At 43.0% G+C, this 18,495-nt stretch overlaps 1 protein-coding gene across 3 annotated transcripts in view; it reads left to right on the top strand.

Moving 5' to 3' along the window:
• PPARGC1A (PPARG coactivator 1 alpha) overlaps window positions 1-18,495 on the top strand; it is a 632,304-nt gene that overhangs the window by 503,749 nt on the left and 110,060 nt on the right. Inside the window, exon 1 of one of the 3 annotated variants that reach the window (XM_036019407.1) lies at window positions 16,957-17,057. The exons of the other annotated variants lie outside the window; for them this stretch is intronic. Coding sequence (XP_035875300.1) covers window positions 17,040-17,057 — 18 coding nt within the window. The 5' untranslated portion in view covers window positions 16,957-17,039. Of the gene's footprint in view, window positions 1-16,956; window positions 17,058-18,495 lie in introns of those variants that run through there. 3 annotated transcript variants of the gene reach the window in all.

The following is an 18,495-nucleotide window of genomic DNA, read 5'->3' as shown; positions in this document are numbered from 1 at the left end:
CCTGGCTCGAGGTGATGGGATGTGGAGGACTCCCTGCCTTCTGTTGGACATCAAAGCAGAGCAATATACTTTGCCCCAGCTGGAATCAATTTCTCTTCGAGTGCCAAACATCCTGTCCATTAGAGGCCAGTTTCTGACCTGCCCAACATTTCTTCCTTGTGCTGAAGGATCTTTGGCGTTTGTGTATCGATTGCGCTATCAGACGGCAAATTCCATAAGGTCAAAATCCAGCTCTGATTATCCAGGTACCCTTTCTTGCTCTGCCCACCTTTTAATATGATAGGAACATTTTCTCAGCATTGGGGATATTCAATAACTATCTGCGGAATGAATGAAATATTTTTCCCTGTGATGAGTAGTGAGGAAGCCTCAAACACGTAGAAAGCATTCTTGAACATTTCTGCTACCATATTGTAATTGGGGGACCGGCAGAGGCACGCTATTTAGGCGAATGCCATATTTTCCTTAAAAACCACAGGATTATTGTTTTTCTTCTCAAAGTGAACTTCCTATTGAAAGCTGAGTTCCACTAACGCTTCCTCCCAAGTAACCCAGGAATATGCATGGGTAAAATTGCACTTGCATTCAGTAAGGCTCTACGTGCCTTTCACAACAGACTCCGGAAAAGCCATGCGCAACATGCACTTATTAACCCCTCCCCTGCCACTGCCTGTGCTGGACGGGCTCTGAGCACTTTCAGACAGTTCTACTGCTGCCAGTGAAATGCTGAACAACACGGTGTTCCGCGTGCCCGGGGGCTGCAACGCAAGGAGCTGCCCGGCACCCCAGAGGCTGCCATGAAGTGCGGTGCATTTGTTAACGGAAGGGCGGCCAAATCAAATCCCACGCCTGGCCTGGCTCAGGCTGAGAACGGGAGACACCACGGAGAGAAACGTAGTTTTAAATTACAAGGTGTTCCACTCACATGCACTTCTATTTGAGAAGACTTTCTCAGGAGTTGGAGTCCCTTGTCATTCAGGGCAATCCCTTACACTCCCCACCCCCTCCGATGCACGCGCACACACACACTTGGCTCTCTGAGGACAAGAGTTGGGTTGTTTACCATTTTCCCAGAGTACAAAGTCTTGAAGAGTTTAATTGTGAATGTAATCTGAAGAATCAAAGTCAGCCCCATTCCTCAGAAGAATGTGATGAGTGGGAGGAAGGAATTGTTGCTTTGCCCGGTCCTCAAAGTGGTGTGTTGGACTTCTTTCCCTGTGAGACGGGGTAGGTGGGAGGGAGGGGGGTGGGGGCCCCGTGAGGGGCCTCAATTACCCTTGTTCTAGTAGAATCCCTGGCCCTCCAGGCTGCTTCTTACTGCTGGTTACTCGGTGGGTGAGCTCAGCCCGGTCAGGTCACCTGTCGGGCATATCCTCAGCGGAGTTTGCGTTCTGGCCGGGACAGGCTGTCTCCCTGTTGCTGCATCTGGTTGGAGGAATGGGAAGAACTTGAGTCTGGCCTGGCTCTGGTCATGTCAGGCAGGGCTGGCAGGAGGGCAGATTCTAGAGAAGCTGAGTGATGACTTTGTAGGATTCAGGAGAGCACACAAAAGAATTCCAGGAGAACTTGCCCCAATTTCCCTTTTCTGAAGTTGGGGGAGGGTTGGGATTGGGGGGCCTGGGAGGAGAAAAGTTGGGTGGGGAGAGGAAAAGACAAAAAGGATACAGCTGACCCTTGAACAGCACAGGCTGTGCAGGCCAAGCTGACACGGATTTTTTTTTTCAGTAAATGCCTGTACTGTTTTTTATCGGTGGGTAGGAGCCTGCAGATGTAGAAGGCTGACTGTGTGCATTGATGAATGCCACTTTATACAGGGGACTTGAACATCCGCAGACTTGGGTTTCTGCAGGGAGTCCCGGAGCAGTCCCCCGTGGGGACTGAGGGACAGCCACATTTTGGAGAGAGCAGATGTTTTCAACTGCATGGGCAGGTCGGCGCCCTTCACCACCTTGTTATTCAAGGGTCAACTGCATTTTCAGGGTTCTTCATAGATAAGTCTAGGGTTTGGGGGAAAATAAAGCTTTGGTTTGTCCAAGTACGACTTAAAGTGAAAGAATCTGAGGATTTCTGCCTGAATCAAATTGCCCTGGGGTCAGAGACACGGCTTGCCCACCCACGGCTCCTTTTGCTCAGTGCACTGCTCAGCGGCTGGCCAGGTAGTGTTTTCCGCACTTCAGTAGTCAGTGTGAAGGGATGGCAGATTGAAGACTTGGCCACAGTAGAAGCAAACTGCCATTATGAGGACTAATATAGGTATTGTCCTTGGTTCTATTTTTGTCTTTTTAAAATTTAGATAGATCAAGTCACAGCAGACAGAGGCTCATTTCTAGGAAAAAGACCTGGGAGATCACTGAGTTAGTTCATCACTGGCCACAGCAGAATACCCTCCCATCCGTGGAAGCTTCTCTGCACTTGATCTTAACCCACACCATTATAGTTGTGATGCGCCTTTGAACATTTTATGTTTTATCTTTTAAAATCAATAGATAGTTTTTGACAGATTGTGATGGGATTTCTTTATGCATACTCTTCTGGCTGAGTTAAAAATTATAGTCTCTAAATGATTTTATTTACATTTGATCCTATGTAGACCTCAAAGGTCAAACAGAGCAAGTCAAGTTTTGGATCCTCTCTCTCTCTCTCTCTCTCTCTCTCTCATCCTTACCTGAGCACATGCTTATTGATTTTAGAGAGGGGAAGGGAAGGAAGGAGAAGGAGACAAACACTGATTGGTTGTCTCTTGCAGGCACCTCAACTGGGAACTGAACCTGCAACCCGGGCACATACCCTGATCTGGAATTGAATCCCTGACCTTTCAGTTTGCAGGAAGATGTTCCAACCGACTGAGCCACATTGGCCAGGGAGGATCTTCTCTCTTTTCTTAACCTCTCACCTGCCACTGCTGATTCTTACTCTCCTGTTCCCATTGTCTTGTTGAATATTGTGGCTCCTGCTATATTCTTTTAGCAAGGGCTCTTATTGGCAAGAACACCACAATGCTGACTCAATTCTTCTACCCAAGTTTAAGGTAGATTTTCTTTGTCCTCCATTTACTCTTTCTGTGCCTGCGAAGCTACTACTTTATCAGCACATGAACAGGGAGAACGTTCTGTCAATAACAATATTTTATCGAGGGCTCCTGACCAATTAGTGTAAGGGCCATCACTCAGATCCTATTTTCTGTTAGTAAGAGAGCGGGCTTTGGTTAAGGGCTGAAGCAAGAGGAGGGAATCAGCATTCATTTACTGGGAACTTAGAATGGAGTGAAAGCTGAGCTGCCTCTTCAGAAGATCCACAAGTCAGGTCTTTATCAAAGAAAAAAACCTTATTTTATTAGATGAAAAAAGATATTTCAAGCTGCAGAAGTCCTCTTTGAAACACTGTCTTCTAAGATATGTAGAAGCATTGACTGCTAGGTTGATTTGGGATATGAGAGATTTTCTATGGCCACATCTCTGTTTTAGAGATGGGGAAACTAAGACCCAAGATAGTTCCATGAATGTACACAAAGTCATGCAGGTGGCAGATGGAGCACTTGTGCACGAAGCCAGGTTTTCGTGCCCTGAGACAGGTCCTTCCTCTGTGCAATCATATGAAAAGTGTGTGTTGGGCACATTTGTCACAGTTAGCGGCACATGGCAGAGGCTAAAAAGAATGAAGGTAAAAGGTTGCTGCCCTCAAGGAGCATTATGACTTTATTTTAAAAACTAAGACAAATCCAAAATGAAGAAACTGGAGAAGGGTGGAATCCGTGTTCGATGGTGAAGGGTGATTGGGCACAGCACTCAATATTAATCATGTTGGGTCATGGTTTAGAAAATAAATGGGTCCTCAAACAACTGAAGAAGCACCAGCGAAAACAAGTTATCCAGAGACCAGCAGAAGACAAAAGAGCAGAGTCAGGATGACATACAAGGTAGAAGAGTGGCAACTATTTGACACACAGAACCTTCAGTCAACTCTTGATTCACAGCAGACATCACTTGTCGATTGCAGAATTTTCTTTCAAGTTCAGACATGGTTGAGCCTTTTTTAACAATGAATTCCTGGGAGCCATTATACAATAGTTGGAACAGGTAGGAGATGATGGAATCTATTTGCTAATTTTCGTGTTGGGATGAAAAGGTCTTCCTGGTTAGAGTGATATTAATACTAGGAGATAAAAATATATAAGCCCTGCCTTTGATAGCCATGAAAAATAATTGTTATGATGTTCCATTACTAAGAGACCTAAAATATTTATGTATAATGTATTTGAATTTAAATTATTATTTATTTGTCATGTTGGACTCTCCCAAATCTAATGTTTACTGATTGTGGAGCACCTATTGGCCATCCAGTGAATATTTGTCAAATGAATGAAGTTCATAGAGTAGTTAATTGTAGCCTTGAAGAGGTGAAAGGCCAGAGTTTTATAAGCTGAACCCATTCAGCTCATGCTGGGACCTATGCCAGGAGGAAGTAAATCTGCAATATATCTCAATGAACAAGCCACCTCCTCCTGCAAACCTGGTATCAGCAGAGCCCTCTGTGTCCTGCCACATACACTTTCTCTAATTCACAACTTTAATTAATAGAGAACATTTATTGTAAAAAAAAGACTAGCAATTCTAAATTACTTGTTTTCATGCAACTGGATGCCCTATCCAACTCCACCCTACCACAAATAATATAGCAGATTTTATTTTCTATGTAGAGACTACATTGGCACTTTTAATTTCAGTTATTAATCAATGAGATTGTAAAATAGTGAGAGCAAGGTCTTTAGCTATTTCAACTGTTCTCCACGAGTGAACAATATTAACTGTCTGCTACTCTTATGTGGCATTCTACTAGGCGAAGGTGAGGCTACAGAGAAGGACAGAGGCCTGTTTTCAAGTCTCCGGGACCCCAGAATACATGGGGGACAATGATGTAAATTCATACAGCTGCAAAATCTGCCACTTCCAATGTGGGTACCTCACATGGTAGCTACTCGGCACATACTTGTAGGTAATCCCTTTTTAATTATTTAGGCCTTCAACGTGGGGTTAACAGATACATTTCATCTCTCCTGCCTGTCCCGATTATTTCATAATGGTTATTGGGAGTTTATTGTCAATAAAGATTCTGAAGCCACGGGTGCATGCTGAAAAGGCAGCAATCAATGAGTGACGCCAGCCTGAGAGCACAGGAGTGTGAGTGAGGTGGCACGTGCCTGGAGAAAGTACAGAGTCTGTGTGCTGAGATGGGCTCTTGGGAATAATCCCGCCACGTCCCCTCGGTCTGATGTAGGAGATGGTGTGTTTTTTCCTGTTCACTTACGGGATCCCTAAATGCCGTGTGTTTTGAATGATGGTGAGCATACAGTTAGGTTGAAGCGTCACTTCTACAGGGTTAAAGGAGAAGCGAAAGACCTTTGAGAAGTTGAATGGCAATGTCTAGATATTTGTTTTAAAGTAGTGGTGATGAGAGCTAACGTTTGTCTATTACTTTGTAGTTTATGAAACACTTTCACACACGGGAAGCAAGCTGGCTGCGAGTGGAGTATTGGCTAAACAAATCGAGGCGCTTTCACGCCATAGAATGCTGGGCAGCTGTTACAGAGAAGGAAGTAGATCTTTATTTGGTGAAAAACACCCAGGATAAGTTTTTTAAAAAGCAGATTTCTGAGCAGTGTATTATACGTGTCTAACTCTGTTAAAATTACATTTTACAAACACATGTCTTCGTGTTGATATAGCATGAGGAGAAACTTGGGAATTTATATAAGAAAATGCTAATAGTAGTTGTCACTGTTTGCTGAGATATAAAGGATTTTTACTCTCTCTGTCTTTCTGAAAAACTTATAACGAACATACGCTATCCTGAAATTAAAAATGTAAGCACATTAACATGTATTAAGATCACTTGATCCTTATGATTACACCACAGGTAGTTATTATCCATGTTTTATAAATGAGGGTCACAAGTTCAAATTAACTGCCAGTACTCAGCTTTTCTATGTGCAAGGCAATGTTCTGATTGATTTACATATATTAATTCATTTACTTATCCTAGTAATCCTTTGACTATACTATCATTATCCACCTTCTACAGAAGAAGGAACTAAGGCACAGAGAAGCTAAGTACATTGTCAAAGGTCACACAGCTTATGAGCTTTTAGAGCCAGGATTTAAAACCAGGTTGCTAAACTCCAGAGTCTATGTGCTTTACAATTATGCCAAGTTGTCTGATAGGAGGCACAAGGCATGAGGAGATGGCCTTGGTAGTTGAACTCAGATCTTCTGGCTCCAAACCCTGTTCCCTTGTCACTACACATTTGCATGTACCTTTTATTTTATGCTTGTCATGTTCATTATCTCCCCACTTCATCGTAGCCTCATAGCCTCACGTAGTTTATTGAGGTGACTACATGATACATTTATTCTGGAACTCAGTATTGAGGATAAAATTACTCTGGACTCCAGGAATATATATATATATATATATATATATATATATATACACATTTTTATTATGTGTACCAGGCAGTACTCTAAGGGGCATGAGATAAAATAGCAAACAAAAACCTGAGACTCCTGGTCTCATGAACCAGGAAACAGACAATAAGCAAAAGACATAAAATTTAGAAAACGTATCAATGCTTTGAAGGCAAACAGCGAAGGAACGGGGTGACTCGGGCTGGGTCCCAGGAGTGGGCGGGGTCACAACTGAGCAGAGGGGTCAGAGACACCCTGCTCCCTTGTGTTGGACAATGAACTTGTGTTTAACTCAACTCATTTTGATTTTTTTTTGTCCAAACAGCTAGGGAACACAAATTCCAGAAGCTAGATTCAAAACTCAGTTCCAAACCGTAGTGCCTTTCAAATATATACTAGCATTTATTTCCTTGTTCCTTTTAACTTGATTTGATCAGGTTTTTATTTTTATCCTCTTGTTTCATTCGTCTAACTTTGTATGTAATCAATAATCCCATTTTTGGACATAGATGGGGTACGCATTTGAAGCATCAAAAAAAAAAAAGGAGTGGAGTTCATGAAAAGAACAAAAGAAACCAACCAGCCCATTTCCCTTTAGACCAAAGGGATCTCCACTGAGTAATCTCATCTCTGATTTGATATGGGACTCCTCCTTTTCCCTCTTGCTTTCTCCCAGGGCACACCACTCCCCACCCCTCTCCTGATTTTCACTTCCATGAAGGTTTAGATTTGTCTTTTCTGGATAGAATTAGCCCTTTAATTTTAGGATACGAAATCTTCACTCTTTCATTGCTGTGAACTTTTTGAGTGACAGTGTGACTTTCTAGGACCATGGTGGTACTTAGCAGATGCCTGTGAGTGTTGATGGATGTTGTAGTTTTCTCGAGTAATTAAAACTTCAGTTATTTATAAGGCTTCATTTAGAAACCGTTGCAACGTATAGCTGCTGTTAATAAATGACAAAGTCATGCTATTTATCAATAACACAAGATATTTGTATTAGCATCTTCTGCGGCTGTGCTCACACTTCAAGCAGTGAGATCTTGAGAAACAACGCTTTGCAAAGCTCGCATTAGTGGCTTGGAAACACTGGTATTGACTGACATCCCAGGTATCGACCTGCAGTTAACATAGTGTGTAGGACTTAGTCACAAAAAAGAGAGTTTTGTTTTCCAATGTAATTTTGAAGATCTATCTTGCACGCATGTGAACACTCCTTCTCTTTGGTTATTTTCCATGTGTAAGGATAGGACAAGACAATACTGAGTATTCGTCCCCAGGACATAGTGTGGTGCTTGGCACCCAGGTCACCTTACTGAAGTTTCACTTAGGAAATTAACACATGAATGAATGAATTCCTTCTGGAAGAGATTAGATGTCCATTCTCTGAGCCTCCCCAGCACCTGCGTTACTTTACTCCAGTCCATTCTGTTAATATAATTATATGTGTTTATTCCTCTGTGCTCTTGCTAGTGTATAGTGCTTCAAAGGGAAGAGGGAGGGCTATCGTCTTCTTTGTTCATCTTTGCAGTCTGGGGCCAGCCCAGCCTGCGGCCTGCGGCAACACTCCATGCCTGTTCTGTGAATGGGCGAGTGTGGAGATGGGTGAATGAATATGTGCCCCATTCACGATGTTCTCTTAGCTCAGGAGTAAACTAATTTGGGTTGATACAAAGTAATAGGAAAAAAAATTCTGCTTCCTTTACATAGCTATGGAATTCTAGCATTCATTTGTTTTTAGCCCATTTATTGTATTAAGATGTTCAGCCACCATTTTAGATTATATTCTTCTTTGATTTGCATTTCCTCTTTTCTGAGAGTCCTAAATTTGCTTTGGAAATCACATTAAAAATTCCATTAGTGGGCTTTTAGATGTTTCATCAGTTGATCTACTACTGAAGAAAGGCCTACAGTCTATATGTTTGTGTATTACCTGGGGGCAGAGAGAGAGTGAGAATGTGAATGAATTTAAGAATTAAAGTTATTAAAATGCCTGGAGTATGGGTAGCACATAGTGAGCATTCAATGCATTGAAAGTGTTGTATTAGTTAGGGTTCTCCAGGGAAACAGGAGAGCAATATATCTGTATATACTTATTTCTACATCTATATATTTATATCTATACTTATTCCTATACCTGTACCTATAGATCTATATCTATTCTTATTTCTATACCTGTATCTTTATCTATATCTATATCAGGGCAGCAGGCTACACACTCAGACAAGACTTCTAGGTTTCAGTCTTGAGGAAGAGTTCTTTCTTCTTAGGGCAACCTCAATGTTTGGTCTTATGGCCTTCAGCTGATGGGGTGAGGCCCACCTACATGATGAAGAGACATTCACCTTACCTAAAATCAACTGATTGTAGATTGTAATCACATCGACAAAAGATCTTCACGGGAGCACATATTAGTAGTTCAACAAACCACTGGCCACCGTAGCTTAGGCAAGTTTGCACATAAACAATTCGATGCATTATATTTTATGATCTTTAGAGGATCCTCATAAGACCTTAAGATGTATGCACAATAAGCCTTATTTTACAGATAAGCAAACTAAGCATAGAGCTCCCTCACACCTTTACTCAGGCCATATGGCTAAGAGCCAAGGTCAGTGTCAGAGTCCAGGGTGTGAGGCCCTGCTCCGTACCATGCTGCCCCTCAGCCCTGCCAAGCAAGCCGAACACAATGGACTCTGCTTTGGAAAATGCCCTCCCTTCCTCTGTAACTCTTTCTCTCTCTCTCTCACTCCCTACACCCCTCCTCCTCCTGCCTTAAAACCTTTCCTAAGACATTTTCCTACCTAAAATACTAGTTTCTCAGACTGGGTATCTTCAGTCTAACACTAATGACTCCTTTTTAGTTTCTTTCCATTTTCTGATAATTCAGTTTGTAATTGCTTGTAGCTGGGGACACGCATCCCCTGAACTGTCTTTTAAAAGCCACCAGTGTACACTTTAGTACATATTTATTGATGGAATTTGTATTCACAAATCATATTCTCTCTAGTCCATGCTGGACACTGTCTATTTCTTGTCCAATTGGAAAGTCATTAACTGATTGCAGTTTAACATGTGTTTCTTGGCGAAATGCACGATCACGTATCTCAGTTTATCAACAGGTAACCGCAGATTTGGTCAGACTGGGGGCCCATTAGGAAGACCGTCAGGTAGCTCTCGGAACCTGCTCTATGATTGTATCAGAACTCTGTCTATCACGTCTGTCATCCCAAGATTTCATCATCTCCACAGATCACGTAACTTCATGTTGGAACCAAGTCGATGTCTCTGTCCCCACAGGACTGTAAACTTCTTGAACAATAGAATATATATCATTTTGTTGTGATAGTGGAAAATATCATTACCTTATTAGTCTAAAGATGACAAAGGCAATTATTTTTACTGAGTGTGCCCCGCGCTGTGCTAGACGCACACAGAATGGCTCCAAAGGTGTGGAGGGGGGAGGAGGGCTCCATTCTGAGAGTGCCTGCGTCTCCTTCCCCACTCTCCTCCAGGCGGCCTGGGCTTCTCTGTGCTTTGTGTTCCATTCCTGATGTCCTGCTGATCCCCTTGTGGCTCCAGGCTCAGGGATCCTCCTCTCCTCACCAGCCTGAGGATTGTCTGGGACCAGGAGCCAGCTCTTCTTCACCTGTGTGGCGTTAGTGTCTCACAGGACTTCAATCAGTAGAGACTTAGAACTGCGGCAGGTGGTAGAGGGCAGTAGTTTGGTGGAACGGTTAAGGCACGCACTCTAGAACCAGGCTGCCCAGGTTCAAGTATCAACATCACCATGTATTAGAGGGTAGCTTTGGTCAAGTAACCCTCCGTGTCTGTTTCTCCGTCTGGGAAAAAAGTGGGCAGTGATAATATGGGAACTAATACCCATAGTTCCCATATTATCAAGATAATACATATAAAGTACTTAGAACAGTAGTAGGTACATGACCAACATCCTTCATGCAATTTTATATTTAAAAACCCACTTATCAAGCCCTGGCTGGCGTAGCTCAGTGGATTGAGCGTGGACTGCGAACCAAAGTGTCGCAGGTTCGACTCCCAGTCAGGCCACATGCCTGGGTTGCAGGCCATAACCCCCAGCAACCGCACATTGATGTCTCTCTCTCTCTCTCTCTCTCTCTCTCTCTCTGTCTCCCTCCCTTCCCTCTCTAAAAATAAATGAATAAAATCTTTAAAAAAATAAAAAAAATAAAAACCCACTTATCCATTTTAAACTCTTCTTGATTTACTATTTCTTGGCATCTAGTGACTCACTGGAATTTCGTGGGTTAAAGACAGTTCTTCAGTCAGATCACATGAGCGGCTGCATTCCAACACCTGGCTGAGAGCCAGGCCGGGTTCTCACTACCTTTTATATTTCTTTGTGTTTCCCTTAGCAGCTAACACTGGACCTTGTATGAGTCATCATTTGTCACTACGACTTTTTATTTTCTAGCGCCCTTACTATTGAGGAGCACTAGCATTTAGCAAACATCTACCAGGTGCCAAGCTAGGGATCTGATCCTTACGTTCTCCAGGAAGACAGGGGTGTCGTCTCTGTTTCATAAAAGCCCACGAGTCCTGACCCATTTCAAAGAATCAGGAAGTGTCAGAGCCTGGTTCTGCCCCCACTCCGGTCCCATTTCAAAGAGAAGGCCATCTCTCCCTCATTACCCTTTCTCCTTCCCTCTCTATGCCTCCTTGGATCCCAGCAGGCACCCCAAAAGCCGGAGGAACCCACATGCTCTTTTCCAGCCAAGTATGCCTCTTCCAAGTCTTTACTCCGGATCCCGGGACTCTCATTGAAGGGTTTATGAATGGACGGGAAGGTCCTGGCGAAACACATCTCCGTTTTCCTTTATTTGCATGTTGGCTCCCCCACAGTATTACCCGATACTAGTGAGTGGGGCACCCCTGCAAAGCAAGACACCCATGCAGGGGCACCAAAAGTTTTAACGTAATCATGGAAGCCACTATGATGACAATGATTAGACCTCTATTGGGCTTCTCGACACATACATCATTTAGTAATAACTTCTATTTTGAATTACAGAGGGGGCAGGGGCCTCTAGAAGTCCATACAGAGCCTGGCTGGCATGCTCGTGCTAGGCTTTACAAGGTTAATTAGATCTGGTTTCTAGCCCCTAACTGATCCCCATTTCTTCTCCCTGGACACTTGCTATTATTATGTACATGTGTGGGTGTGTAGATTGGTTGTGAGCCTGACCTTCCGCTCACTCTTAGACCATGAGCCCATTCAGGACAGAAAGGTGTACAATCTCACACAAGTTAAGCACCCAGCATGTGCTGGGCCATGTTCGGGAGTGTAGCGGATGCTTAGTGATTGACTGGCTCCAAACGGCTGGCTGTTTCCCCTTTTAAGTTCTGCACATTTGCAGGTAGGTACACGTATTCCCACGCACATGGCGAGGGGTGGTGAGAGCTGTGCTGCGTGTCTGTCCTGCTGCCAGGGCATCACGGGGCTAAAGCTGTTCTCCGACCCTGGGTGTAGCCTTGTAGCAGGGTTTTTAGTTTCCATTTTAAGTTTTAGAATAGACTTTCCCTACCTTCCCAAGGTAGGAAGACAGTGAATGATTATTATTCACAGAGAGCTCATGCAGGGAAGGAAGCCCATTTCACACCCTCTGACAAGTCTAAAGTTACTGTCTGAGGCTATAAATAACAACTGTAGACATGAATTAAGAGGTGGATTCTCTGTGGATGATTTTCCAAGCAGTATGCTGTTTTCTTTGCTCTTCCCTGTTCCCCTTTCAAGGGGTGGTAACTTCTGATCATATTTTTAAAAAATGATATATGGGCCCTGGCTGGTATAGCTCAGTGGATTGAGGGTAGGCCTGCGAACCGAAGGGTCATCGGTTCAATTCCCAGTCAGGGCACATGCCTGGGTAGCAGGCCAGGTCCCTAATAGGGGGCACACAAGAGGCAACCACACATTGATGTTTCTCTCCCTCTCTGTCTGTCTCCCTTCCCCTCTGTCTAAAAATAAATAAATAACATCTTCAAAAAAATGATATATAGATTCTGAGAATACATTTCTTGTCCCTAATGCCCCAAGTTTGTTTTACATATTTTAAACTCTGGGCATTTCTAGAGTAGTTTTATGATGCTAATATTCAGAGAAGGCTTTGGTGCATTTGGTGCATAAAGTAATCTTTAGGTGTGTTTTTTTTTTCTTTTTTTTTTCTGGGACCAAAATTGCTGAACTTCACCTATATTTGAGTTTTCAAAGTTTTGAATTTTTTAATATTTAGCCCTTGATAACTTTGCCTTTAAAAACCTGAGGACAAATGTAAACAAGGTCCACCACTAGTTCCTTTAAAGAAGTGACGTTTGGTGGCAATGTTCACTTTGGCTTTCCTTCTAGTCTGCCCATACTTGCAACACCCAAGCCTTGGCCGTAAATCCACATATCAATTTTGTTTCATTTTCAAGTTTTCAAAATTTATTTCCACACAAACCTTTGATCTTGAATATGATTTCGCTTATAGTGGAATCTGATGAACAAAATAAACAACAAAGAAACAGACTGTTTGGTACAGAGAATAGACTGACAGCAGTCAGAGGGGAGGAGGGCTGGGGGCTGGGGCACAAAGGTGACGGGATTAAGCAAAGTAAGTAAATAAATAAAACCATCAAAGACGGACAACAGCGTGGTGACTACAAGAGGGATAAGGGGATAGGGGAGGTAGGAGAGGATAAAGGGGGGTAAATGGTGACAGGAAGAGACTTGATTTTGGATGGTGAACACGCAATACAATATGCAGATGATGTATTATAGAATTGCACACTTGCCACCTATATAATTTCATTAACCAATGTCACCCCAATAAATTCAGTGATAAATAAATAAGTAAATAAATAAATAAAGTGCCTCTCTTTCACATTGCACTGAATGCCACTTTATGCTCCAAACGGAGATGCCAGTCATCTGTCCCCCTCAGTATGTGGGCAAGGCACCCACAGAGAGGGACCCGTGGGCCCTGGTTCCCACACACGTCCGTGTCTTCTTCAATCTACTGTCTACTCCATAGGGTAAAAGGCATGGAAATCTTATTGCATGTATTTTTTTAAATACTCTAGGAAAAGAGGGAGAGGAAAGGCTGCAAGAACAGAGAAATAGTCAAAGCTGAGAAACTTGACCAAGGAAGGCCGTAGGCATTTGTGTAGTGCCCGCCGCCATATACCAGGCCCGCTGCTGGCCCCTCCCCCGCGTCTCTGCAGCTCATCCTGTTGAATCCCATGATCAGCCTGCCGGGTAGGAATTGTCCTTGTTCCCTAGATGGAAAAATGAAGACTCAGAGAAATTAAGTGGCCGTGCTGGGATATTGTGGTATTGAGGTGGGCGGTACTGAAGTGACGTCACATTCACGTTCACGTTCCTGGTACTCTTTGCTGGGTGCACGAACGCCACAGCCAACGTATTCTGCATTCATCTGAGTTCCAATTCTGTTTCAAAGCATTTGTTCCTAGTAGCATAATTTGCATGCCTAGACAGAGATCGTGAAAGTGGACTTGGTTTAACACTCTTTGGGAAAGTAAGTTTCTTTTTTAAAAAAATCACTCCCTTCAGACCAGACCTCTATATGACATATTCAAAAGCATGCAACTTTCACTCCTATTCAGTTATAGTGTGTGGCTTTGACATTTTTAAGGTGTGGTGGTGATGGGGGTCCTGGGGATATCTGAGTTAATAGTACCTACTCCCTCACAGGGCCACAGACCATCCCAGCCCGTCTGTGTTCTTCTAGGCTCCCGAAGGCATGAGGGGATCAAAGGAGGCAGCCTGTTCTGACTTTGTATTCTGGGTCATTTACTTTGGAACCTGCTCCATTAAATGGAGGCCCTCCAGTCTGCCAGGCGACCTACGTATTTTGGAACTTAGTTATAACTGTTTCCAAACAAGAGCCATCGTGTTCTCCAAGCCTACATGCTTTTTTAAAAGACAGTCAATGGTCTTTGTTTTATTTATGTTTCCTAAATCAGGGTAGATTAGAAAACCATACAATGTAGCCCCCCTTCCTGAAGCTGGTACTACAATGAGTTTTGGATGACTCTAACTCATGGAATAATTTTATATTTGACCGCACTTCCAAGCAAAAGCTAAAATAGATATATTGGAAATTGATTCAACTATCGGTGTTCACAGTCAAGGTTAAAATCTATTGCTGAATTGTATTCTATAGTAAGATAAACACACCAAATGGACTTTATGGTATAGACCTGCATGGAAACACGTGTATGGCATGGAAAACCTTCTTGTAATATGGTTTGCCATGTGGTCTTAAGATGTGTTCTCCTATGGCCGTTATTTGCCATTGCCATCTTCAAAGAGTCTTGATTTTGCTTAGGGGAAAGGGTGACAATGTAGTCAAGGCTCCTTCTCCTTTGGAGGTGCTCTTAGTGATCTGAATCAGATGCCCCAAGTGCACTGTAGAGGTTGATTCGCAAAGAAAGATGCATTCTTTTTGAGGAGACGCCAGGTCACTATAGACACTGTCATTCGGCTCCCTTTGACCAGAGGAGGGTCGCGTGTTGGCTTTGTGCCTGTGGCATCCTGCCTTGCCCCGACTTCCCTGGCAGTGGGAGCTGGACGTGGGGGTGCTTTTACTTTCCTTCCAAACATAAAGCTGTGGTTCCCTTCTGATTTGCGGAGAGACTCTTAAATGTCAAAGTTATGTGACTGTTAGAAACAAACAAAAATGCCATATTTTCCCCCCTGCTCAGCTTAATCATTAAGAGAAAAATATCTGGAGTCAGACAACACTGACTTCAAGGCCCAGGCTTCCCATATACCGGATTTTTGTCTTTAGAAAAGTTACTCAACCTCTCTAAGCTTCAGCAAGCTTATCCCCAGAATCAACATAATAGTACTTGCTCTTCCTGTCAGTGTAAGATTTAAGTGGGATCATCTACATCAGTACTCAGTACAGTGCTTGTCACGGAATACATATCCACCAAATGCCGGATATCATCTCTTTAAGGCCATTATTTTTGCTCCAGCTCAAAGAGCTCTAAACTATAAACTTTAGAGATGTAGGGAAGACCCTGTTCTTTGAAAGTTGAAGGAGCATAGGAAAAAACAGGAATACCGCGCTTCATTTCCCATTCTTCAGACTTGTTTATTACAGTGGTGGGTTACCATGGAAACTGTCAGGATTAAGATGGCATTATTGAGTTAAGCATTCAATGAACATCTCAAGAAAGAAAAGCTCTCACATGTATGCATGCCATGGGTGGCTTTCAAATGCAAGAGTTGTTTTAGGGGGTGAAGAGCGGATGGCGTTTAGGAACTCCCTTGTCTCATGGAGTTTCCCGGATTCTCGAAGCGAATGACGGCCGGGAGTTGACTCTGAGCCCGCCGCCCTGCGTGTGTCCCTTCGCAGACCGTTCCATAAAGTTGTCCGCAGTGACAGCCAGATTTTCAAAATGGGAAGCAGCACTTCATGTAGCGGGGAGTGTGGCTTTCCAAAATAGATTCTGAAGTCAAAACGAACTCAGAGTGTTTTTTAGGAGAAGGGTTGACCTCCTTTCATGCCACTTACTGTGAATTAAAGCTGCAAGGGAGGACTAGTTTGGGCATGTGGTGCAGCCCTGAGAGCCGCCGCTGCCAGGGAACGAGATTTGTGTTTCTAAGGAGATACAACAAAAAGGAGAATGCTCTAGGAGCCAGTGGCTGTCAGAGTGTAAAAGTATCTATGTGCAGAAAGGGAAATGGAAGTTGAATTAAGTAATTTTATACACACGTTATGGGGTGCCCTTCTGCTGGGAATGCTTAAATGCAAAAGTAAATAGTTGTGACCACAAAGGGCTTAGTACCTCTCAGCTGATTTTAGTTCTCAGACTCAAACTGGATAGGATCGGTATTGACCCGCGCTACGCATGTGATTTTAACGTGGCCTGACTCCCGTCTGTCATTTTGTTGGGTTGTATTAGTAACAGAGGACAAAGGATGACATATTCCAGCAGAGGTTTGGGCAGCCACTTGACAATCTATTCTGAGTACACGGGAGGAGGAAAACCCCAGTTCTACCAAGTGGGGCAGCTAACAGAGTGTGCTCCCGGTGTCTTTCATGCACTTTCAGCCAGTTTGCAAATGTTTAGTTGGTTATTAGCCTGGAAGGATTCTCTGAGAGGGTTCACTGGATGAAGCACCATCACAGGACAGAAATCACAGGGAGCGTGCACCAAGGAAAAATTACAGTACAGTTATATTTACTCACTCCCCCTGCAGCCGGGTTTTATTTCCCGCAGTTGGAAAGGGAACCACCTGTCTCCGCTGCTGATGTCAGAGAGCTCCCTCGAGACACAGGGCTGTTGGAAAGCACATGATACTGTATGTATGTGCTCTTACGTCCGTATCTGGCGAAGATTGGGTTTCAGATTGGAGTCCTATTGTGGCGTTCATTGACTAGTGACTTCCAGGTGCCCTCCCACGTCACCAGGCCCTAGTGAATTAAAAAGTAGCCTGTGCAAGCCCCCAGCGTGAGTGTCCCCTCAACTTGCACACACGTATTCACGCTGCATTAAAATGAATGAGCCGAGTCTCGGGGGTTCTCATCCATGGATCTGGTTTCGAAAGTGAGTATTAAGAGGCGTTATCTCTGCACCTAGAAGCCGGTATGTGGCTGGTGTTCTGGCTTTTGTTTTATTGCTAATGATCAGGAGTTTAAAAAATGCATTGCAGATTTGAAGGTTTTCTAAAAATAGTATGTGCCTATCTTTTTTTTTTTTCCTGATAGCATTGTCAGTGTGGAGACGTTGTTACAGAGTGAATGAAATGCCTCATGCTTAATTTGGCAAAACTGGATATTATGATCATGCATTTCAAGGGACCTTACGCATTATTATTATTATTATTACTATTATTATTATTTTAAGATTTTCAAATAGTCGTGTAACCCACTGCTCCAGTTCTTTGTGCCTACTGGAGAAGTAGGCCTTCGAAACAGAGTTCTTTGAGGAAATGTGGGGGCCGCTGCACTGCACAACTCTAGGGGGCACCGTTTATGTCAGCTAAGGGACTCGGGCTTGAACCGTCACACTGACTATATGTCCAGTCCCGGGAAATACGATGCTGTCCACGTTACGCAAACATTACATAAAAATAGATGGGCGAAAAAGGTGAAGGGGATTAAGAAGTGCAAAAGGCCTGTTATAAAATAAGTCACGAGGATATACAATAACAGGCAGCATAGGGAATACAGTGACTATCTCAGTAACTATATGTGGTGACAGATGGTTGCTAGACTTACTGCGGTGATCATTTCATTAGATATATGTGTCTAATCTGTGCACCTGAACCTAATATAATATTATGTCAACTATCGTTTAAAGATAAAAATAAGAACCACTAAAAACCAAAATGAAACAAAAAAAATAAAATTGTTGCCAACAATTGCAGAAAGCTTGCTATTAGCGAAGCTGTTCGTTATTTTAATAGTGCCATGCCTCTGAATTTGAACATCTTTACCAACTTGCAAATTATGTGGTTAGACAAAATAGGTGGAAAACAAGAGTCTCTGAGAATGTAAATTATATTCTTGGGCCACATCAGATCAATGTCCTACTAGGGATCACAACCAGGGTTTTTAATTCCCAGCCATCCCATCGTGCATACCAGCAATTAAATTAGTATTTGTAGTGATGTTTGGTATCTTTTTCTCAAATCCTAAAAGCAGAGTAAATGGAATGGGCTAAGACCCCCTGGTTCACCTTAACCTTTCCCCCAGTGTAAGATTTTCCTCTGAACCATTAAAAGTGTTGTAATATATGATTGATATTAATTAGTTTTCTGTAAAGCACGGCACTCCTTAACAGGAACTGAACTAGAAATAAATATATTACCATGAATTAAGATTTTATTAGTCGTGCAGAAGGATTAGACGAAGGCACCTATGCGAAATCCTAAGTACAGGCATCAAATTGAATTAATGCCAGCACTGCCTTGAGATTAATTTGAGTGCTGAACAAGAAATAGTATACCATAACATAACTGTGTTTACTGAATCATTTTTGG

The sequence above is a fragment of the Phyllostomus discolor genome, chromosome 1 (assembly GCF_004126475.2).
Source record: "Phyllostomus discolor isolate MPI-MPIP mPhyDis1 chromosome 1, mPhyDis1.pri.v3, whole genome shotgun sequence".
NCBI lineage: Eukaryota > Metazoa > Chordata > Mammalia > Chiroptera > Phyllostomidae > Phyllostomus > Phyllostomus discolor.
Note: the sequence above shows the minus strand (reverse complement) of the source record. Positions and strands in the feature narration are given on the sequence as shown.